We start from the raw sequence: 24,983 nt of genomic DNA on the forward strand, positions 1-24,983 counted from the left end.
AATTAGGATTTCATATTAGGAAAAGTTGAATATAAAATACACACACAGTATGGTTACGAGAAATCCAAAATAAATTCCCATCTGAGAAGCAAGGATGTTACTATTCAGACCAACAGATGTGGATGATTTGGGGCATTGTGACTTACAAGATTCTTGGGGCACCAGTTATTTTAGTCATTATTCGAGGAAGAACATGGGTTTTCTTTGTCCTGAAATATTTTTAAGGGAAGGAATGAATCACACACATTCTCACTGGCCCCTTCCCTGTTTTAGGTATTCACTGCAGCCACCATACACACAAGGGGTTAAGAAACTAGCTGCCTCCCTCAAGTATTAGAGGTATTTCTGTAATAGGGAGTGTCAAGCTTCTCAGTGGCCCCTTTTGCTCTCCCCTTCTCTCACATGCCGTAGTCTACATCTCCTGTGCCACTACTCTAATAGAAGTTAAAGAAAAAAAGTCTTCAACTTAGAGAATTCCTCACCAGTTAATACTATTAAAATTTTTTTTTTATGTGTGCTCCTGAATCTTTAGCACCAACTACCACTTAACTTTTATCTCTAACTCATATTCATACACCAGCACCCTGCGGTGAGCAAGGAGCATTCATTTAAAGCTGTGTTCCTATGTAATAAGCTGCCAGCCTGTGGAGTCCTTTCATCCTCTAGCCGCTTCGGAGCAGGGATCAGTATTGGTATGCATTTCACCCCCTTCTGAGTCGTGACTTTACATCTTGTTAAGATGTTTAAGTTTTAAGGCTTCAGATTACAGGATTGATTGCTGGCAGTGGGAATGCTTTTTCCTTGATGATGAAGTGCCTTCTCTCCGCCCAGCCCCCTTTGTGAGGGGTGAAGGTGATGACATGATTTATTGATTACCCCCAGGAATAACCACAGCAGCCTGAAATTGACTTTGACAATGACAGAGACGACTGTGGAAGGACTTCGTAGTTATTCCAACTTGGTTTCTGTTATCCAGCAGGGATTGGTGCTGGAGAGCAAAATGTCTATAAAAGGAACTCAACTTTACCTGCATTAAGGCTCTACAGCAGTCAGGGTGATGGACAGTGTCACTGCCATGGTCAGACATGCCCTGAATTGCCCAGGCATTGCGGATCTGACCCGAAATTAGTCTTTACCCTTAAAATATGCTTTTAGTTGTTTTTCACACATGAAACTGAGTATCATTTGCAAACAAAGCTCTCGGATATATTTTTCCTTAGGGTGACTTTTTACTTTTAAAGTGTATATATTATTTGTTTTGTGGAATGATATATATATGTAATTATATGTTTCGTAGAAGCTTCAGAGACACCAGTCTGTAGCACAGGCTTCTCAGACAGACACAGTAAGTAGCAGGCCCCAGCGTCAGGAGCAAGGCAGGACAAGGACGTCTGGGTTTCAGGGCCCCTGGGGGCCGACGGACCTTGAGTGACATTCTTGCTGAGCTCTCCCCCTCTCCAGCATCTGCCTTCATTTACTGGCCCCTCCAAGTTGACTGACTGTTGAGAAGTGGTCACTAGTGTACACCTCACACACATGAAGAGCAAATGCAGCTTTGAAATGTTCAAGAAATGTTGAGTAAGACCCTTCAAGTCCAAAGCACAGGAGAATGGCACAAAACCCATTCCGCTTTCTCCTCTCTCCTGTCCTTTCCTCCTTTCATCATTTTCAGTGGTTGGCGGCAGGAATATGTTTAGCGGAGTGTGTATTACTTGTCAGATGGAATAATACCGACCACGGCCTGCGAGCTGGGCACCAGGCTGCGGTAGATACTGTAGAGGGAGGGGTTACAGCATTAAACCTCCCAGGACCCTACAAGGTAGATACTGTATCACTCCCATTCACAGATGACCGACAGCACACTGGAGAGAAAGAGTAACGTGCTCACCAAAACACGGCCAGTCAACGGGGTAACCAAAACGTGAGTGCAGGCGTGGTCGGCTCGGGGGCAGAGAGCACCTGCCACCCGCGCTCCTGGGGGCAGAGGGAGGCCCACAGAGCCTTTCTGCTTTGCTATCTTGCAACCATCCTGGAAGCACCACCCTCATGATGCTTTTCTTTGTGGCTGATTATTTCAGGAACACGTTACCTGTTCCTTCGCCACCTGCCAGGTAGCGACACACAAACCATACAGATGTCTCCTGTGCTCTGCCTCTGCCTCTGCCCCAGGCCACTGGCAGGCAGTCTGTCTTCAGTATTTGAAATCACACAAACAAGATGGATTCTTCTCTCTTTAAATGGCTGAACTGACCGATTAAGTAATACTTAGAATTCCTAGGACCTAAGTACAAAATAAACATGCTTCTTGAAACAGCAGGAAAATACTTCTGAAGAGCCCTGTCCTCTTCCGTGTTGTGGACACACAGTAACACGCGCGGGTCTGAACAGGGCTCCCGGGGCCAGTCCTGGAGCTCTCATTTCATCTTTCACTTCACACTAGCTCTCGAATAGGCCCCCTCCTTCACCAAACAACGGTGCCACGCTGTCCTCTACACAACCACATCTAGTATAGTAACAGCTTTTGCTTCACAAAGGACAACAAATACAAAAACATTAAATTCTCCGTTTCTGTCTGAGTACAAATGCAGGAGTAAGAACTCAGTCCGCTGCTCTTTTTCTTGGGCTGCAACTAGGAATGCGGCCAGAAGATGGCAGGGTAATACTATGCACAGGACTCGGCTCTCTCCAAATTCACTTTGGGCAGAAAGCAAGAATCTGGCACGAAGCAAAAATTGTATTTATATAGAATCCCCTGGGCAACCTAAACATTGAACCCTGGTACTAATTAGCCAGTATGCTAATTGCTTTGGTTTTATTCTGTTTTAGGCCAACTTTTTAAAAAAAAGCTCTCTTCTTTGCCTTGCTTTTTCAGAACCGGAATCTGTTTAGAAGTATGAAATGCATTCACAAAGCATGTTCCCAGTCAGCTGAACACACAGAGGGTGTCTAGACAACAGAACAGATACTTAATGACTGAATTATTACATAGGGAATGTGAAAATATCTAGCTTTATCAATTAAAAACTCCTTAAATGAAGCCAAAATGAAAAAAGAGCCGCAGAAAGAGAAGGGGGACGAGTACCATTTGTTTATATGGAAAAAGTAACCCTTCAATCATTCCCTTCAAATAACTAAGAGGGAACACATGAAAGCAAAGGTCCCCATTTACCTGCAGTTCCTTCGTAGAATGGCTCCCTAGCACATTCGTGGAGGTCTTTCTCCTCTAAAAGAGGCTGGGATGCGCCTCCTGAATCAGGATCCAGCAATATCTGATTTTCACCAAGGCCAATGTCTGCAAAATGGCTACTCAATTCACAGTCTTCAAAGTCAGCAGTGAACTGATGGAGAGGGACGTCGTGAGAAGACATGGGAAACGTGCCTTCTAAAACCAAGGGAGAGCCGGGAGGGGACAAGGAGGAAAGAGAGGACCTTGAGGACAGAGACGTCACAGACTTGGGGGCCTCGGTCAGGGGGGGCGTGTGGCCTGTTGCTGCAGCTGCTGCCCCACAGGGACCACTCTGGCCTGGCTGGCTGGGGGACTTGACCACTTCATTTTCATGGATGGTGGTGATGGGTCCGGAAGGAATGTAACCACCTTTTTCTTGCAGAAGGAAGTCCAGTTTATACTGATAATCCGCGTCTATCTGGTCACCCTGACCGGTGTAGTAGAGCTCGCTGGAACTGAGGGAATTGAGCGAGCCTCTGCTGGACGTGTTCAGAGAGCCCCGGCTGGAGGCCAGGGAACCCAGGCTGCTCCCAGATGACATGGACAGGGTGCTGGCGGAGAGGCTGAGGGAAGAAAAGCACGTGCTGTGAAAACTGCTCCGACAGGGAAAACCCAAGCACAACCCCTGCTGGCTTCCTCGGACTCCAGAAGAAATGAACCCAGTGAGGCCAAAATGAACATAATCAATGACAGGGAAAAGGAACTTGTTATGACACCACATATTTCAAGGTTTCTTTTTCATGAACATCTTCAACCTGGCTCGCTAAATATTCTTTAAGCAGCAATCCTACTCTTACTAAAAATCATCCCCCTTTAGCAAAAGTTACAGAAAAAGGGTGGGGGAATCAAATACCTATTGATAAATCTATCTGCATCGATAGCTAGAAGCAATATGTAATTTAAAAATATAGAAGGGGGTAAACAGTACAAAGTGTTACTGCAGTTACTTTGCTTAACAAATAAAACTTATTATTTTGAGAGGGGAAAAAAGGCAGTCTTATAAAGACAAAGAGGTTACACAAAGTCCCTCGGTCTCACCCACTGTTCCTCTGCTCTCTGGGCACATATTTAAATAGTGAATATCTGGCTAAATCTCCCTCATCCTCTCTTTTTAAAAGGAGGGATGATGTGGTGAAAATGTCATTTTCCTAAGTGTGTAGTGAAGCTGAAAGATACCTTCTTCCCATAAGATATTCCAAACGTATTACAATTATGACCTTGGAAAAAAACAAAAAATCTGTGTAACTTTAAGTTTGGTCATCCAAGTTTTAACTGTACTGGTATAACTATTTTCTTTTCTTTTAAATAGCTGAACATAAAGAAAAAAGTAACCAAAGGTGAACGAAAACACACCTCAATGTAGTCAAGAAAAAATTTCCCTTCGAGAACCAAACAGGTTTACCTTTTAAGTTGTGAATGCAGATAAGTAGTTAACTTTGTAGTTTCTTCAAGTTTCTGTAGCAGCTCTTTTCTTCTCTCTTCCAATTTCAATCTAGAAAAAAAGACACAGAAATGAATTTATATATTCAAATGATTACAATAAACTATGAAAACTTAAGGAAAAGAAAAGCAAGATTCTTATTATATAAACATTATGTACCACCAGGGGGAAATCCATGTGAACTCAACAAAGAGGAAACAGAACCGCCAGCAAGAAGCAAAGTAGGCAGAAGGGCCCACAGCCAAGCCTAATGAAGGGGGATCTGAGCCAAATCTCAATGTAACTGAGAATTTTTAAAATTTGGTATCCTAAAATTTTCTTAAATGGGTAAAAAAAACCCCTCATCTTCTTATGAGTTAAGAAAAGATAGTGAGGAGGAAGACAACAAGAAACTAAGGAAGATTACAGAATCCTACTGGCCTGTGACTGAACTTACATTACTAAAACATTTAACGGTAGTAAGAGCGAATTATAAAACATCATCCTAGGTACTGAATGTGGTAGGGGCTATTCTACAATAGTATCTGGTGATAAAAATTCCAGTCCTAAATTTGATGAGAATTTTAGCAATTAAGAAAATTATTCTAAGCTCTTGAAGCAAGGAAAAGACATAAAAATAATGTCCTTTGCTATCTAATGTCCTCTGCACATCTCATCACCTGCACCAGATTATCATGAAATTTCATCCACTTGAATTCAACTGCACCAGCGTTTGAGGTTTTTCAGAAACCTGTGTACTTGAAGGAGTTATCTGAAACCATATGAAGCACCCATGTGTTTATGTAACGAGGAGCCTGCATGAGGGTCATTCAGGTCACCTTACAGGGTCTTCAGACCTCATGGAAATGAGCCCATTCCGAGTGGTCAAAGAGCAGCAAAATGGGACTCAGGAAGCCACCAGGGTTTCCAGGCTTGGATTTGCTGTCCTAGTTGTGTATCCCTAGGAAAGTCACTTAATTCAGATCTCAGCTTGCTCATCTGTAAAATGGTGATGGCAATCCTACTGTGTCTACTTGCTCAGGCTGTTACAGGGATCACATGGGGACTGTGTGGGAAAGCGCTCTGCAGACCTCAAAACCAATCTTCCTCGTTCAAAGCCTCGCTGTGACCTGCAAGGTGGTGATATAAAAATTAGCTACGCTTCTTTGGAGAAAAGTTTCCCTGATTTTCAACCTATTTGAAATGTTATGTAGTGTTTTAGGCAGTAGAAAAACATGCCCACATTTTATTTATAGGCAGCTATCTTTTGATGTGTCACCAACACAATTTCATTATATGCTAAAATAAAAACAGTAATTCTTGTCATTTTGTTTAGTACTTCAAAGCGTGATCAATTCTTAATTCACAGCTTTCAAAGGTGTATTTTGAAAAGGAGTACAGTCCCTATTTTTTAATCTCTTAAATATAAATAAAAACTCAACAAGGAAAACTATTAATACAAAATAGATTAACTGAATTAGAAGGTACATAAAGGTCTGGAGAAAGCCCAAAAATCTACCAAAATTCATGTCTTGTGAAACAGGAAAAGCACTTTAGAAGTTTTAAAACTAAGTATTTATTGCACAAATAAAGGAAGGCTTTTCTGGTGTGTTAAAGAGGCTGCAGTATGACATTAGTGGTTCACACTGAAATTCAAAATCCAAAGCTTTTCCTGTGCCAGTCACCAGCGATGGATCCCCTTTGCCCTCTTCCCGGCGATGGCTCAGGTGCTGCCTTCCGGCCATTACATGGGCACTGTGACCTACTGAGGCCTGGCTTTTGTGTTCTTGCTCACATGTTCCCCAGCCATATCCCAGCCTCTGAGAAGGCAGGCACTGGCTCCCTCTCCCTCTTCTTCAGGCTGCCTGAAGAGCCCGGCGCCCCTCCTCAGCACTCCCTTTTGAGGGGTAGACACCTTCGTTGGGAGAAACAGAAGACATGGGAAGTCACAGAACCCTGCTAGTAGGGCGGCTGTTGCTGTCCTTCGTCAAGCACAGATTCCTGCCTCTGATGGAACCACCGCAGCCTCAGCAGCCTCTCCTAGTGACGGCTGGGAGTCTTCCTCAGATTCCTGGTGTCCTTTTTAGGAAGTGAACTCCCAACTTCCTCTGGGCCAGGAATGAGAAAAAATTGCTCAGACATCAGTCCCTTCAAGAGGGTGCATACCGGTTTCTCTAAGCCCTTCTCCAATCTCTGTCCTCCTAGTCCTCCTGGGTGGGAAAGGATCTTGTCACCTTGGTTCCTGAAAGATTCCTCCCACCGGTCCTGCTGCTCCACACCAGCGTTCAGCTGCCCTTTGCAAGACATGGGTAGGGCCTTCATACCCTCCCACCCGCCCTGGTGCCCTTAGGGAGAGAAGCACCTGCCAGCTTTCTCCTGATTCAGATCACCCAGAACTTTCCACCTAGGGAACATTTCATGTCACCTACAGAAATAGTAAGTTCCTCTTCCATTAAAAAATAAATGACACTCGTAGTCCCCCCCAACCCCCTACCTACTAGCTTTAAAATTTTTCTCATAATAAGTGGCAAAAACAATCCGATATAATCATGACTCAGTGGATGGGGATTTGTTCTGAGAAATGCGTTGTGAGGGGCCTTCATTTCTGTACAAACATCACCAAGTGCACATACACAGACCTGGGTGGCTGAGTCCACTGCACACCTAGGCTACATGGTGGAGCCTGCTGCTCCCAGGCTACAAGCCTGCACAGCATGTTACTGTACAAAACAACACAAGATTAAATCAGGAACAAGAGACACTGATGTAATCAAGAGACACAGTAAACACGAGACGGATGAGGTTACCGATGGCATAACACAACATACCGTTTTTTTTAAGTGCTCCAAAAAAGCTTGCCCTTTACAGCAAACTTTTTTTTTTTTTTTTAAATACTCTTTCTAGAGTACACTCTCAAATAATGATAAAAAGTACAGTATGGTAAATACATAAACCAGTAACCTAGCCGTTTAGTATCATTATCATGTATTATGTACTGTACGTAACTGTGTGCGCTCTACTGTTTTATGTGACTGGCAGAGCAGGCTTATTCACACCAGCATCACCACAAACACACGAGTAATGCATGTACTACATATAACCTTACAATGGCTACAATGTCACTAGGTGATAGGAAGTTTTCAGCTCCATTATAATTTTATGGGATCACTGTCGTATATGTGGTCCGTTGTTGACCAAAATGTCGTTATGCGGTGCATGACTATAATTAAGAAATAATTTCTGACTGTTACATTGTTTTGGAAACCTGAGACTAATTTAAAAAAAAAAAAAAGAAAGAATTAAAACATCTTGGCAAGATGTAAGACAAAATCTCTAAGATTTGTGAGAAAGTAGGGAGCAATGTTAAGATCTTATCAGCTATAGAAAAGCACAGATTTTAAGGAACCTCAACAACTGCATAGAAAGAATATGAAAGACGTGTAGAAAGTCCTACACTGCATGACTTAGTCATTTGAGAGCAATTTCTCTTTGCTGATGATGAGCCCACACAATGATCCCACACAATGAGCCGGTCTCTGTCCCATGTGCGTTACCACCACTAGGGGGCGAGCTCAGTCACCGCCGCCTGGGAGTTGGCGACGTTGCAGGGCAGTGCCGGGAGGCACAGATCACTCATAGGATCTAGGATCGCATACAGCCGCTGAAAATTCATGTGAGTTTTTGACAGTTATAATACGTGTGCAAACAAAAATTTAAAGGCCAATGTCTAGGCACTTAGGAATAAACTCTAGTTTTAATGTTACTTCATTAGTCATTTCTGAAGCTCTAACCCTAATAAAAAAGACAAACAAGACATCATGCCTGTAAAAGCTGATTAAAGCAAACAAGCAAATGCTTGTTTTCTCTCTCCCCGAACACAGCTAAGAGCTGTTTACAGGCCCTGCCCAGCTACTACAGAGCAGGGCAGCTGAGATGGATTTGGTACTTTAGACATGCGTGATTATGTAACATTTATTAAGTGCTACATAGCACATAAAATATGACTGGTGTTTTATACACAGGCCATTGCATTGTGGCTGGGTATTTTGAACTTACTTCCAGGTTACCTGGAATGATACGAATGTGAACTTCTTTCCTGACATTCTGGCACAGGCACTGCTCCTCACTTGTTGGCCTAAAGACGTGCAGTGGTTCTAAAGGGCTACGTGGTCTCTGGCTGAGACAGGTATGCACCTGTATCAGTCATCAGGGCCTGCACACAGGCCTCCCGTGCAGATGTGTGCCTGTCAAACTGCCACACAGAGGCTCCCCTGCTTAATATTCCAGCTGATCTGATTACAGAACTGGTATTTTAGGTTAAACAATCACTTTACACGTTCTTACAGAGATCAGAAAATTGCTCAGTATTTACATTTCACCTACTTCAGAAGAAGAGGGTTTCAAAGGACAAACAAAATCCAACTGAACATTTTGTGATCTGTTAAGATGTCAAAGGGAGCAACCTGTCCTTTCCTTGTGAAATGAAAAGCAATACATTTTTGCATTCTTGTAAGTAATAAAACCCAGAGTAGGAAGCTTCAGTTGCTGTAACAGTCCAGATAATCTTTCTTATCAGAGTGCAACACTTTATGGCTATTGTTATCAGCCTCGGTCAATGAGGTACTGCATTCCTGGTTTTATGTCAACATTCTTCAGTTATTCAGCATCTGTCACGGGCATTTTCACATTCTTAACAAACACAGAAGAGCTGGCACCGAGGGGCAGCAGGAAGGTGTGCTTTATTGCTCTCCAGAAAGAAAGTCCTTTTGTGCTGGTCTTAGGTGACTAAAGACAGATGCAACTGAGATTTCCAGAGACCAGGGAAATGGCATCCAGGCACAGCTAAGACCCACCCACAGGTTTCACTTGTCCTGTCCCCAGGGAGGAAAACCCACCTTTCAGCCAGAGCTTGGCTGGGCGCGCCCCTCACTGACAGCAGCTCCTCCTCCAACCGCTGCCGGTCTGCTTCCAGGCGCTCTAATTCGTCTCGACTACGTTTTTGTGGAGTGACAAACTGAAGCTCTTTCAAAAGTTCTTCTTTTTCATGAATCAGCATCAGCTTCTCCTTCTCAATATCCAGCGCCCCAGGCCAAGCCTCACTGTCCAATTTCGACAATTCAATTTTTAAGTTGGCCATACTAAAATAAAGAGAGAAAGGAGGTGTGCACATACGTAGAACTCCCAAGAAAGGGCAAACACAAACCATGCCAGGTTTGGGGTTTAAATGCTGAAGTTCCTCAGTGAACCTCACCAGAGAAAGGTGTGATCACCTGGTATGAGTAAGAGCAACAGCCTGTAGCCTAGTCTCTGGGCCCAACGCTATACTTAGTTGTCAACTGCTTCATTTTCCCACCTTTAACATACGAGTAAGCACATTCACCTATCTGAAAAATATGGTGAAGGTCAAAGCACACAGAAGCTTAAAAAGCAGAGAGCTTTGGGAACCCTGTGCAGGTCAGCCCTGATGTGTGACTGCCTCTGTGGGGTGACAGGAGAAATACCTGGAGGGCTTCCATTAAAAAAAACACAAAAAAACTGAGGTAAATGATGCCTGAAATGGCATTATTATAGATTTTGTTCCTGTAGGAAAAGACACTGTCCCCTAGTCAAATGGTGGTCCCCAGGTAGGTTGGGCAGCAACTAGGATATTAGCCAGTCAGGGAAGGGAAAAGGAGAGGAGAGAGCAGCAGACTGGCCAATGGGTATTGAAACAGTCAATACATCCAGGCTCCACCATCCCCAAGAAAAGAGGACAGGGGCTGGCTTCCTCCACCCACATTCTCCTGAAGCTCTGCCCTGTGAAATCTCTTCCCTATCAGGGTGTTGATTGGTGTCTACACCGCTTATTGAGCTGGCATGTAGACATCCTTGCATTCGACCTGGTTTTCCTCAGTAGACAGTCATTTGGCTGCACAGGAGCAGACTACCTGGCAGACCTCCAGTAGCGCAGGCACCACCAGAGTGACAACAGGTGCTGAAGTGAGGGGACGGGGACTAGAGGAGGAGGAAAAAGCAAAGGGAAACTTCACTGGTTTCATAATCTTGCCCGACTGTAGGTTTCACTCTGTCCAGAGCTTCACACTAAATGGTCAAGTGAACTCCCGATTCAGTAAGAATATTCTGACCACCTGAATCAAAAAACTTGCTCTGCGGCACTGTGAGGACAACCTGGATTGTTCACAAGGTAAATGGCACATGGCTATTTTGATCATAAGCACAAGATCAAGATAAACTACGAACACAAGTGATGTTGGCACGGGACACAGTAGTCCCGTAAAAAAGGTTGGATGATTACTTTGGACATTGTTACAGCACATACCAGAATATAAAAAACAGATAAAAAGGCAGAATTTCGTTTTTCCTTTTTGATGGAAGAAGTTGTAGAAGGGAAGAAAAAAGGTGAACAAAAAATATTATCAGGACAAAGATGGAAGTAGTACCACATTCTGTGCCGTAAGTTTCTTGTTTTAGTTAAAAATAAAATTGCCACCTTAAAGTGGCACTGCATATATAACGCACTTCTGATTTTCACCCACCATCTGCATTTATGATAGATCTAACATCAGCTATTCTTCAGCTTTCACCACAAAACCATAAACAACTGTCTCAATGTACTGGAAAATTAATCATCAAAATGCTAAATAAGCATGATATTATTAGCTTCATTAAGCACATAAAACAAAGGCTGGAGGAGAAAACAGGTTTCAGAGAAACACAGCCCACCTCTTTACATATTCAGAATTGAGGAAGAAAAAGCATTTTCAACATATGTATAAACCCTTGAGATTTACCTTCTCGTCAGCATCGCTAGTAACTTTAAAATAAAACCCGGAATTAGGTAATAGAACAGCAATGCAACCAAAAGGGAAAGAACCAGCACCTTAACGTTTTGACGGGATTGAGTTAACCAATCGAACTGGCAGCAACACTGTGATTAAGGAAAGAATGGCACCTATGACTTGTGTGATCAGGCATTAGGTAAATCTAGAATTTTATTTGGAAAGGTATACTAAATCTGGGGAACAACATAAGATTTGGGGGAACACCTGGGACGAGAAGTGCTGTGCAAGCTCCAGATGGAACGAACTGTTAATAGCCGATCCAAGGGAAGCTGAGTGAAGCCCCGAAGAACCCAGGGCATGAGGCCTGGTTCTCCAAGATTAATTCTGAGTTATGGCCACTCACTGTCCTTCAGAAAACCAGGCGCAAATCCTGAGCTTTGTTTACAGAAGAACCCAGGAGCTCTAACTGCTAAAGGGTTGGCATGCTCACAGCCAAAGGGCTGCAAACAACCTCCACCACAGGCTTCCATATTCCCAGGTCACAAAACCACAAAGCAATTCTCAGCCTTCAGTGAGAGCACGGTACTACCCTGGGCACTGAGAAGCAGACGATAAAGTACATGGGTTTTCCTTACCTCAAGAAATTTATAATCTACCTGGGAAAATTTATAGGCATTAAAATTAGCCAAGTAAAATGTTTCCACAGAGACCAAGTGGCTTGCTCAATCTCCCTACATGGTGACTAGTTTATGGAACAAAGTTTTGGGCTCTTTCGGTAAATCGGACAACCAAGACATATTAGTAACAGAGGATACACAGAGGCAAATACTATATTTAGGGAGAGCGAATAATTAGTTTGGCCGGATAATGCCAAAGGACTTTGGCCAATTACCTATAAATTATCGTCATCACCAATAACAATGGATATGCTTTAATAGCTATCTGACCGTCTTCCTTATGGTAGGAAACCATGACACTCTTGCAGGTTCTCAGATGAGCTTTTCATGCTCAGGGAGAAACACGATAAATTTCTCTGTCCCTTGCAGGGTGATAATGCAGTTTTCCCCCAAGCGTACTCCTAAATGATATATGAATAGCATTTTTAAACTCTTAAAAGGAAAATAATATCAGATGTAGTATTAGTATGACTCTCTCCCTCAAAATAAGTAAAGTGTCCTATATTATGAAAACAAGTTGAGCCTGCCTATTAGATAAGAATGAAGTGTCTTGTGCCTTACCCATTCAGAGTCACAAGGTAAGAAAAAGACAGTAGAGGGTTTACTAGATTACGAGGAAAAGGAAAAATAAGCATCTGTCTTCCTTCTCCCAGAAGTCACTGGAACAGACACCTCAGTACCTTCAAGGACTTTAGCAGGAGGTCTTCCTTTCAAAGCAAAGGAATGTGCGTACAGCTAGTTATCTTACAACTCATCAACTGCTATCAAGTCCTGTACCTGGGCCACTGTATGTTTCTATCTTTGCACTTTTAATTGTAAGTATTGTACAAGCGCAAAGCTTCTTTCTTCCAGAAGAGAAGGAGACAATTTCATTCCCACACTTCTTATTAATTCTTGTTCTTCAGCTTTGGGGGGAGAGGAATGGAAGAGGCAAGCAACAGAGAGGGGACCCTGCACCTCTTTCATTCCAAAAAAACTAAAGGCTAATCTCAGTAAGAACGTGTAGGGAGTGCCCAGCAGATGTCACTATAGGAATGAAGATTAATTCTAGGAAAGCGAACACTGTTGGAGCCCTCTGACCACTGAACTAAACAGCTGCCCCATTGTTACCTTCTTTTGGCTTCTTCATACTGTAGGCTCAGCCTGACCTTTTCAGCTAAATTTGATCTACTTCTCACTCCGATCTAGTAAAAAACAAAAGGGAAAAAGTCAATTAACTCTGCTAATGAATGAAGGTAAACTGCTTTTGTTTCTGGGAAACACAAGTAATTGAAAAACTAAAGAAGATGGTACTGAAATTGAGAACACCATTTTAAAAAGGCACTTACTTTAAAGTCTCAGTAGGGGCAAAACATTTCTTTTTAATTCAAGCTTGCCTGTCTTTCAAAGACTTTAACATCATTTTCTCCACACATTAAATTCAAGATAAAAAAATATCAGGTAAATGTTTCTGGTATCTCAGAGTTTATGAAGGGTGTACAGGTCAATAAAATTTATGAACTAGAACTAATTTCCTTGTCTTTATGAGCCAAAATTTCCATCATTTAGCTTTCAACTGCATAAAATAGAAACTAAATAACTTTAAAAAATAATTTTTCAAATAGGTAGGCCCTACTGTTGATCTGTGCCTGTTTTACTTTTATAGCACATAATTCAAAGAAGTAATAGAATATGAAATTAACTGGGACCTTATTGAAAATCTGCTAATGGCATGCCAAATGGGAGAACACACATCCATATCTTAATTAAGGTCCATCAAGGACAGAGCTGGGGCCAGTCCTTCCACATGGGTAACTTACATCTCCGGAGATGCTTGTTTGTGACCCGGCATCAAGGGTCTGTCTGGAGAGAGAGAAATGAGAGTTCACAGGACTGGATCTCAAGTCTGGCTCAGATCTGCCAATGCTCTGATCCAAATGAAAGCGCTCCTGCAGCTTAGCAAGACTCTGTGCAGGGAAGACAAAGTACTTCATAAATCTTAACATTTAAGAGCACAAAACTTCCCCACCAGGTAAAATTAAAGAGCTAATCTCAATGGAAAAAAACAATAACTTAATTTTTAGTAGGTACTTAGCTCTTTAAATTATTGAAAAAATAAGAGTAGAATATAATTTTGCATATACACACATGTGACTTGGGAAGTATGTGAGAACATATTAAACAGGTTATCTTAACATTCCCAAAACAGCCTGGTAACTATTCATCCTGTGAATAATGGTATCTTTATATTTAATACATGTATTTCTTATTTATTAAATTTCATTAAAAAGAAGTCTCTATTTTAATAAGAACTACTTACTTTATGTAGTAGAAATTATGAAAACATGGAATACCTATAATACAATCTCATTTTAGGTATAGCAAGACAACTTCTTACTTAGAAGACTTCTCTCATTATGCCATTTTACATCTGGACAGGACCTGAGTGATTATTTAGCTCACATTAGAGATTAGGAAACTGAGGCCCAGAAGTAACAGTACTTGCAGCGAACCAGAGCCCGTCTGTATGTGGACTGCATGGCACTACCTACAGTGACATGTTTGGTTTGGTAAACTGAATAATCAAAAATGAAAGTGCCTGCTGCCAGCACCAGGTTTAATAATACCGAGTTTACTTTAGAGGGAGGATGTGAGCAAATGAAAGCATGAAAAATTTTATATAAATTGCTACCAAAACAAAACAAACTTACAAAACACTAATAAAAATGGTAAGAAACATATTATCAACTTTAAGAAGTATCAAATTATTTCAAAATTCCCAAATTGCAAAATTACATGGGTTCAAAAATATTTACCCAATTCAACTAGCACTCTGAAAACTGATATTAAGTAGTTGAATATGGTATTTAAATGTAGAGGTCTATTAAGAATGCAAAATCATCATTGGCTCTAACATTTTCCCAAAGACACAAACTACATCCTTACTCAGTTAGGTAAAGAGCTCAAAATATCTGAAATACAAAGAATTCTCAGTGTTTGTGATAATTATGGGATGGAGGGAGGGTAAGAGGAGGAAGAGATACACTCTTCAAAAAAACCACTTGACTATATCTGCTAAATAGAGATATTCAGAAGGTAGAATGGTTGTTTTGTTTTTTCCACACGAGGCTGGGTTATTGGGAGCTAAGATCCGTAAGCTGAGAACTATACAGGTGTACTGAGGGGATCTACTGCCACTAGCAGATCTAGGGTAACTACAGAGGATGCCAAAAAAATGTATACACATTTTAAGAAAGGAAAACCTGTATTAAAATTATGCTGATGGTAACCACTTTGAGCACCGCTTGTAATTGCAGAAGTCAAACGTGACTTGTGTTCATCTTTTGTTATCGGTATACAAATATATTGAGTATAACAATTTTAATACAGTTTTTTCCTTTCTTAAAATTTGTACACATTTATTTTTTTTGGCACCCTCTGTATATAGCTATTCCCCTGCTGGGTCAGCATTCCCTACCCACCCCTAGCTAGTACCTCAGAATCAGCGGGGATGGGAGAAGGTTTTCCAAGTTCCTTACATAAGATACCCATCCCTTCAAGGTATGTCCTCTACCTACTGAAGACAGGTGACATGCCTTTTACATATCCTGGGATCACTGGTTTAGATAACCCTACTTATCAGGGTTCCATATGGAATTTTCTGTGAGTTGCAGGGTGCACAAGCACGCTAACCTCCATATATGGGCTCCATCCAGAACCCACCACCACTGTCTCAGAGACCATCCAAAGCCTGCATTCAAATAAGCATATCAGAGCTTTGGAACCAATCTGTTTTCTTCCAAGGCAGCCTTAGCGACTGGAACAATCTATGGGACCAAATTCTGTACGAATGGGGTGGGGATGATAAAGGGCCATCCAGACTCTGATGGTGAACTTAGGCTGCAAGGAGAGCTTCTGGGGCCCCAGAAGTAGTAGTTTGACTTAACCAAATGTTCCAGAACATACCTGCATCAGATCTTGTTTTTCTTTTTCTCCTGAACTAATAGCCTTCCGGATAGATTTCAGTTCAGTTAGAATGGCTTTAGCTTCACTAAGTTCGTAGCCACTCTGGCCTCCAGACATTTTTTTATCAATTCTGTTAAAAGAGGGGGAAGAAAAAAGGAAAAAGAAAAACAATCACAGAATGACAGAGAGCAAATTAAACAGATGGAGGGACGGGCCTGGGATTGCTCTGCTGGCTGATTGTCTTACTCCCTGACTCTCACGTAGCAGGGTCTTCCTTTCCAGCCGAGTGTTTCTCCTCCTGTCTCCTCTAATCACTTCTAGCTAAGATTCCTCCCATTCCCCAGCGTATACCCAGGGCCCTTTCTAATCCTTTTCAGACTCGGTCTTTTTGTCTTCAGTCTGTTTGGGGGATCCCACTGCTGGCAGAACTCGAGCCTCATCATATGCTGGTCTGCTCTCCACCCTGAGAAAGGTGAAGGACATGGGGAAACGATTTCACAGACGGACAGAGATGCCGATACACTGGACAACCACAGGAGCTACCGAATCATCACTAATTGTACGCGCCAGAATGTCTGTGCCAAACCAGTGCCTACAGTTTGGTAGGGCTTTGATGAACGGTCGTGATTATTACTTACACTAGTGAGCACCCTCCAATATTAGGATCATGCAGTTATTTTCTCATTTCTTTTTAAATATCTGAAAAGTATTCATTCTATTTTTGTCATAGTCTTGAGTCGGGATAAAATTGCTTGCCTTGCTAAATGAGTTCAAACCTAGGAATAAGGCAGAAGGGCAGCTGTGTTCATTTGTCAGCTACCATTGAATAAAGAGCTCTTCAATGAGCTGATTTATGACCCCTGCAGAGCTGCCTACCAAATGTCCTTACAGTTCACATGTCACCCTACGTCAGAGGATTTCACGTAACCTAATTCTTTGTGTTTGAAGGGCCCAAGCAAATTACCTAATTCTTTTTAAAGAATGGTTTAACAATTTCTTCACTATCACTCTCCTGGTTCCTCCCACCACCGATGCTACCCAGGGTTCTTTATGAACACGACTGGGCTTCACTGGAGGAAGTAGGGCTAAGCCTCTACCCCATCAGTCAACAGCTCTCCTTCTCGGACACATCCACAGAGAAAAGCCACCTATTAAATGAGCTCTGAGCTCATTTGGTTTAAAACATTTGATGATTTATATTTATTTCAATGTGAAGGCTACAATCTGAAAACACACATATGCAGACACACAAAATGCCATCTTTCTTCATTCTTCCAAACAAAGTTTACTCAAACAAGTGTAGTGTATGGATAATGTATTTCCCCAAGTGCTATTTTAGTAAACATTTTAAGCTGCTGAACAAGGCAATTAAAGTCTTAAAGAACCTAAGAAAATAAAATAAATTTCATCATAAGGTTATTTGATAATAAAGTACAACTAATGAAATCACTGAATTAAACACATATACACAGTGTTTAGGTGGGAAGGGATCCTAGAGATCTACTAGTCATACTTCCTCCAAATAAAGAGACCAAGGCCAGAAAGTTTATGCAAATTTAGCTCCTAAATTGTCTAAACACTTAGCTAATAAAGTGACAATCCTCAAAATAAGACTCAGGCTTGGGGCTCTTGTGACTATTAGAAGATTTGATTAAGACACTGGAAGTACTTTGAATATTGGTTAATTTCATTTATTTGGGAAGGGATTTACCAATGAAATCATTGGGTCTCTTAAGTATTAAATTTAGTTGAGACCAAAGGCTTATTTTGATTAAAAAAAAAATCTGTGTTTTTTGTGAAATATCAAGTAATATAGGTGTCTCAAACTGTGTCAAAGTGAATTTCTAAAGCCCAAGAAATTTCTTTGTATTTGTGTAAAACTTTCAGAATTTAACAGCAAAACAAATCTTTAATTCAGAAGTCAGCTTTATCATTTGAAAATAAAAAAGCAGGTAAGCTGTTTTCAGAAATAAACTTTAATACTGAAAAACAAAAGCAGGACTACTTCAGGACCGCTAATTTTAATTTCGGGGAGCTTTAAAGATAGATGACAATTTCTTGGGTATCCACGGCTCAACTAAATGTTGAATACGACAAGAACAAGCCCTCTCAGCTCAGCATTCACCAGGGAGCCCCTTTTGGTCTTTTTTCCCTGCTTCCACCTCCTTTGAACCTCTCTACTTTAAATGTTGCTTTTTTCTGCTACTGCCATGCTTCTCCTTTTTCTTCTCCACTTTTCATCCTCTGTCTTTTTTCTCTTTTGACCATAACTGACAATAAAATATTAGCATTATTTGCTAATTTTTAAAACAAAGTACTGTGTTTTTGGTTCTTAATTTGGGAAATACTGTTTTACATTTTTCCCTACAATTAAAAAAAATTGGGGGGGGGTTGTGTGTACCCTATAATTAATTCCCCCCTATGTCTTTTTGGTCTCTTCTGAAAGAGAAGAGATTATGATTTTGTACGACATCCCTTGAAAATAAGTGCCCCCTAGGGCCAAACTTGCATAGAATCTATATATGCTTTTGGCGTTCTGGGTGTTTCATCATTTTCCCTTTTACAGTTTTGAGTGAACACTGGAGGTGGCAAAGTGGAAATATGTTTCTTCTTGGTATCCGTCTACATATAAGCTATACCCTTGCTTAGGCCAAAGTCAAATTTGGGATCACAGATTGAAATGAATAAATGTAAAGAATAAAACCACATTCAATCGTCTAGTATGAACTATTGGACCAAGTTAAATAAACGCCTGAGTTTAAGTTAGTGTGATTTCAGATTCAACAAAAATATTTCATTCTATTATGAATAAGTGAAAAGTTACAAAAGCCTGCAGTGGGACTCTATTTAAATCTTCCTGAAATAAATTTTGTCATAATCCCAAGTGAAAGTCCCTTTATAGTATCGGGACTGTGGTTTCTTGAAAAGTGTGGTCTCTGGGTTCAGTCAATTATTATTCAATGTTCTAGTAGTGTGGTGGTTAACATTTGAATGAAAACAGCTTTATTTTGTCTATAGTTAAGATCCCGGAGAGGTCTCGGATGTGAGATATCATATCTTTCTACTCTTGGTTCAAGGGATTAGAATCATTACAAGAGAATGCCTGAATTTCTACAACAAATGTCTATTGTTTTCCTGTGGAATGTTATTGACAGATTCTTAAACATGCCTTAGATTCCTATAAAAACTGCTTGCAAGCAAACTGCTTTGAAACAATACAGCACTGTTATATCAATATAACAAAAACAGCAAGTTTGGCTAACCTTTAATCCCTGGTGGTGACATGAGTTATAATTTCACGTGCCTTGAAAATGTTTAACGTATGGCTAAACATTTTGTGGGGCTCTTCAAAATTTGTTTTCTCTCTCCACTCCTGCCGCAAAGCCCTCCTTTATGTTGACAATTACTAAATAACACACTTGTGTCATTCTAGGTCTGCCCAGTTTTTAGGGGAGCTCTGCAATCAACATAAGTTCTTAGAGCATAGGTATACTTAAGAACCACCTGGGGATCTCATAAAATATACCTGGGGTAGAGACCAGAAAGGTATTTTTTTAAGCAATCCTCAGATTATTTTAATATGCAGTCAGATTTGACAACCACTAGGATGGGAGCATCTGAGAGAATCTCATGGTCAGGGTTACGAGGTGAGTAGGCAAAAATGAAATAAAACCATTGTCTGAAACTAAAGTCACATGACTGGTGTTCAAGAGTGTCATTCATCATCCAAACATACAGGACAATCAGCTTATGTTTGCCTGAATAGCGAACACACAGGATCTTTAAAAGGGGTGATGCCTTACCTCCTTGGATTGCTACTGAGGGAGGTGCGGGTAAGAACATGACACCACTATGGGAAATCCCTGTAAATACTGCAACGCGATTGGTTGCATGAAGTCCTGTACCATAGAGGGAAGTCAAAAGCAGCTGAACGCCTTTCCAGGGATAACAAACGCCTTCAACCCTCTCTTTGGTCACGTGGCTATGAAGCCATGAGCTGCCTCCTTTGCATCCGAGCCCCTGTGGGTGGGGACTGTGAGTTGGAAAGTCTCGGTGAGCCTGTCAGGGTTTAGTTAAGCTGGGCCTCATTAGCAGGGAGAACAGTGGCTTCCAGGGGCTGGGAATGGGGCAGGAGTTTCCAGTTCCTGCAACCCTCTGTCATCTACATCGTCATTTAACCTGGCGCAGGCCGAGCTATGACAAGGGCCCATCAGACGTCAGCATACAACTGGAAAGGACAGAAGGCACCTGGGAAATGAGGAACTCACTGAAGCTCCTCTGCTGACAATCCCAACGGGCTCCTGAAATCATTCTCTGTTTGCCTCCAGGTCCCGCCTGGGGCTGACAGAGGCAGAGGGACGCCTCCAGCCTGGCCCAGGGTAGTGGGAGGAGGCTCACCCAGGGCAGACCCGGAGAAGAACACAGAGAGGTCCTTCTGTGCCTTGTCTCTCAGCTCTGAATCTCAACCTTACAGCCGCTGGCAGGTGCCCAGGACACAAAGTTAAGTTTTTCACTTTGGTTTCTTTGGATCGCCAATGATTAATAAATACTTGAGACCTTTTCAAAGTATATAGATTTTCCCAAGTTTTTTGATCGGTTGACTGCTTTTTTGTTTTTTAGTCGAGAAATTTGGACTTTTTACTTTATGTTTCTTTGAGAAATCTCTTACATAGTCCGTACCTCTATTTTCTTTGTATTAGTTAGGGGGCTTTGAATTACTCTAGTCAATTTCAGTATTTTTATACTCACTGTTGCAGTGTTTCAAAGCCTTGTTCTTTGTAGAGCAATTCTTGCTTCATTTGTGAGAGTTCCCTCTTCAGCTTTTTAACCTTTTATGAGAAATCAAGGTAAATATAAATGTTTGTAAATAATTAGCAACACTGTTTTAAAACATAATCCATTAGTAAACTATTAAACACATAAACACAACCCTTAGTTGAACATTCACTTTACTAGTCTCTCCTTGACATAAATTCTATGGAGACTAGATTAATTATGTTTAAATTACCAACAATGTACCTTATTACTAATATTTACCTTCATCATCTTATTTAGCAACATTCCTATTGTCACCATGTTGTGACACATAACCAGTAAGGGGAGAGTCAGAACTTTAAAGCGAGGTATCTCTAACTCTAGACGCTTATACTCATCCTTGCTTCGCTCGCTCCAGGACCACTGGCCACGCTTCTGCTTCTCACACCTGTCAGGTAGCACCTGTCTCAGCACTTCTGCATGTGCTCAAAGGCTTTCCCCTCAGATTTCCAATAGCTGACTCTGTGTCACTCAGGTCTCAGCTCACATGTTACCTTTTCAAATAGGATTCCTCTAACCACCCCGCTCATGCCATTAATCTGTTTTATTTAGTTCGTAGTATTTTTCAAGAGCTGAAATTTTCTGTGTACTTGTTTATTTTCTGTCCCCCACAGGAAAATAAGCTGCATCCACCAGCTATATCCCAAGCTTCTCGAACAGTACCAAACAGTAGGTGATCAATAAATATTTGATATCAAACTGATAAAAATATTGCATCCTATTGTCAAGTATATTCTTTGGTAATAAGAATAATAAAATCTCTTATGTCAGAAAGATAGCAAAAGCCTGGTTTAGTCATGAACTAGAGGTCTACAAATGGCTGTCAGAAACTTATTTCCATATGTTAAGTTATAGCCTTAAGTTTTAAGCACATTCTATTATATAGTATTTCAATATGCTTTTGAATTTTTATCTCCTATTTATTCTACCCCTTCCACAGGTATTTACTGGCTCTCCACTACCCTGTCTCCCCAAAAATAAGACCTAGCTGGACCATCAGCTCTAAGGCGTCTTTTGGAGCAAAAATTAGTAAGAAGGCCTGGTCTTCTTTTACTATAAGACCGGTATAATATAATATAATATAATATAATATAATATAATATAATATAATATAATATAATATAATATAATATATAACATGATATAATATCCGGTCTTATTTTACTATAAGACCTGGTCTTATATAATATAATATAAAAGACCAGGTCTTATATTAATTTTTGCTCCAAAAGACGTCCGGCTAGGCTTCATTTTCGGGGAAACATGGTATGTCAGGTCCCAGGTCTGAAGTATGAACAAAACAGACATGATATTTGCCCTCAATGGTCTTATAGAACAATGGGGAGCCAGATATTGAGCAAATTACCATCTAATGAAATAAATCTTGCCAATTACCATAGGTGAGATGAAGGAAAAGTTCAGGAAACTTCAAGATATAAAAGGAAGATGGGACCTAATTTAGTCTGAGGGGTTGGATAAAGCCTGTCTGAGGAAATGATGTTTAAGCTAAGAGGGTTAGTGGGGCTTCACTTGGTAGAAAGTGGTTCTCAAAAGGTACAGCTTGTGGACAAACCCTATTCTGGGGGGAGGTGGGCGGGAACTCGGCAAATCTCTGGGATTTAAAAAATGCTACCATTGCTGTATTATAGAGGTGGTACGTAGCATGAGATTGGGTTGGAAAAGAAGGCCTGATTATATGGAGTCTTGAAATCATGTTGAGGATTTCTAAGTCTTATCCTAAGGACAGTAAGAATCAAGAAGGGACTTTAAAGCATGATCTGCTTTAAGATTTTAAAAGATCTCTGTGGTGACTCTGGTGATCAGACCAGAGAGGCCAAAAGGGGCCACTGCAGATGCACTGGGGGTTGGTGAGTGAGCAGTGCTATAGCGAGCAGAGCCCTGAGGAAGAATATATGTTGGAGGGACAATCAACAGGACTTGATGATGGACTCAGTGCGGAGAGTGAGGGAGAAGACGTGTCAAAGATCACTCCCAGGATAGTTACTTGCCCGGTGGGTGCATGGAGGTGCTTTCGTGGAGAGTGGGACAAAACCTGGGGAAAGACAGGGTTTTCTTTAACATATTTTTCTGATACCCGTGAGACTTCAAAGGCAATTGGAATATGTGGACTTGATGTTCAAAAGAAATGCCTGGACTACAGATACAAAATTGAGAGTCACTGACATAAAGATGATGTTTTAAATGTGTGAGAATAAGGAGGATCACCTACAGCGCATGTGTACTGAAAAGAGAAGAGCATTCAGAAACACGCGTGCGCCATCTTCATCTCAGAAATCTACTACAGGAAGAGACAAAACACACCGTGAAGTAGTGGCAAGAGAATTGGAGGCAAAAAAGAGAGCATAATGGAATATAAGAGAAAAAAAGTCAAGAGGAATACTAGGCACGATGAGGAATAAAATGACAAGGACACGTGCTGTGTGAAACTTGTATTTGTAGACCTAAGGCACAATACTTTGGATATAGAAGATATTTAATAATCGATCTGTTGAGTTTATCTGAGTGTTTACAAGTTTGTGCCTTAAGGCACTGACATTTTATTAGGGAAATTCTAACAATTGTGCTGCAAAGCCCAATTTATAATTACAGAGAGAAGTGTAAACAATGCCACTGGAATCCCGAGGAGGAAAGGACTGGGGATGTGGGCTGACCGACCTCATGGAGGAGGAGACATCTGAACTAGATTTGGAAGGTGTTGTAATTCATGAAGAGCAATGAGCAAATTCAGTGTATCAGAAAGACATTACAGTTTTACTATGAGACTACTGCATGTCCAAAGAGCCATCAGTAATCAACAGCTCATTCCACATGTACTTCTACTTCTGACAGGACTCCCAAGAGCTTTTTACCAAAAAGACTGTAACATTTTATTTTAAAACAACAGATAACCCAAAAATGAACAGTAACTCGAACAGCTGAAGTTTATCTTTACCTTTGAAAACACAGTTGATAGGGAGACTACTTAGATCAACTAAATTAAAACAATTAGTACAGCTCATTGACATAAAATAGCATTCTACTTAAAATCATTTGGACTGTGATGACACACCAATTTAATTTTTTTCAGAATTATCATTTAAAGTCTAAAATTAGTATTCGACAATTCAGACTCTAAGTGATGTGAGTCACATTTTATTGCATGTTGAGTGACAGTGATAGAGAAAGCTAACCTATGCTTTCTTTTCTTACACATTACTTACTTTACATAGAGTTGGCTGAAAGCTACTGTTTTTATTTTGGAGGGTCTTCTTTTTCATAGTTAACAAAATAAAATGTTGCATTTTGTTTTGTTAACTATGAAAAAGTTTGATTCGATTATACTGACAAGTGAAAACAAGTATTATTTCCAACCAGATATTATTTACAATTGTTTTTGGTTTTAAGACTATGGTCTTAATTAGTTCAACAACCTTTCTTCTTGGAAAACCATTTGACATCGTTAGCTACTAGAGGATCATTATTTCTACTCTTCCATTCGTAAATATAGTACACAGAATATAAAAACAAATGTCCTTGGGTCACAGCTAAAGGATTAAACCAATGCTGACTTGCAAATTTAGCACAATGTGGACTCTGCTAGGAAGTAATAATGAGAGCTAAAATTCAGGAGTACTTTATGTATTCCAGATATTGCGCTAAATATAAATACCTATTTCTTTTAATTAAAGTTTATTGGGGTGACAATTGTTAGTAAAGGTATATAGGTTTCAGGTGTACAATTCTGTAATACATCATCTATAAATCACATTGTGCGTTCATCACCCAGAGTCAGTTCTCCTTCCATCACCATATATTTGATCCCCTTTACCCTCATCTACCTATTTTTAATCCTCACAACTCCTTTCTTAGATAGATGCAGTTTATTTCTTACTTTATAAGTGAGGAATCTAAGGCCTCAAGAGAATAAGTAAGTAATCTGCTGAAGGTCTCACTACTATTAAGCAGCAGAGAGCAGTCTAGAACACAGGATAATTTTTTAAAAACTGCAATTACAAAAGTTTTAGTTATTAATGGCATGATAATATATGTGAGATCAAAGACAAACTAGAATTGTAGTAAAATGACCTAAATAAAATCTATGGCCCTTATTTTACCTT

General features: G+C 40.7%; 1 protein-coding gene across 3 annotated transcripts in view; it reads right to left on the reverse strand.

The window, feature by feature from the left end:
• Positions 1-24,983, reverse strand: part of WWC2 (WW and C2 domain containing 2) — a 170,424-nt gene that overhangs the window by 41,587 nt on the left and 103,854 nt on the right. For all 3 annotated transcript variants that reach the window (XM_019736137.2, XM_074329862.1, XM_074329861.1), the window contains 7 exons: positions 20,800-20,879; positions 16,051-16,180; positions 13,905-14,051; positions 13,216-13,289; positions 9,542-9,784; positions 4,629-4,718; positions 3,170-3,789 (listed from right to left, as the gene is read on the reverse strand). In XM_019736137.2, coding sequence (XP_019591696.2) covers positions 3,170-3,789; positions 4,629-4,718; positions 9,542-9,784; positions 13,216-13,289; positions 13,905-14,051; positions 16,051-16,180; positions 20,800-20,879 — 1,384 coding nt within the window. The remainder of the gene's footprint in view (positions 1-3,169; positions 3,790-4,628; positions 4,719-9,541; positions 9,785-13,215; positions 13,290-13,904; positions 14,052-16,050; positions 16,181-20,799; positions 20,880-24,983) is intronic.

The sequence above is a fragment of the Rhinolophus sinicus genome, linkage group LG04 (genome assembly GCF_036562045.2).
Source record: "Rhinolophus sinicus isolate RSC01 linkage group LG04, ASM3656204v1, whole genome shotgun sequence".
Lineage (NCBI taxonomy): Eukaryota > Metazoa > Chordata > Mammalia > Chiroptera > Rhinolophidae > Rhinolophus > Rhinolophus sinicus.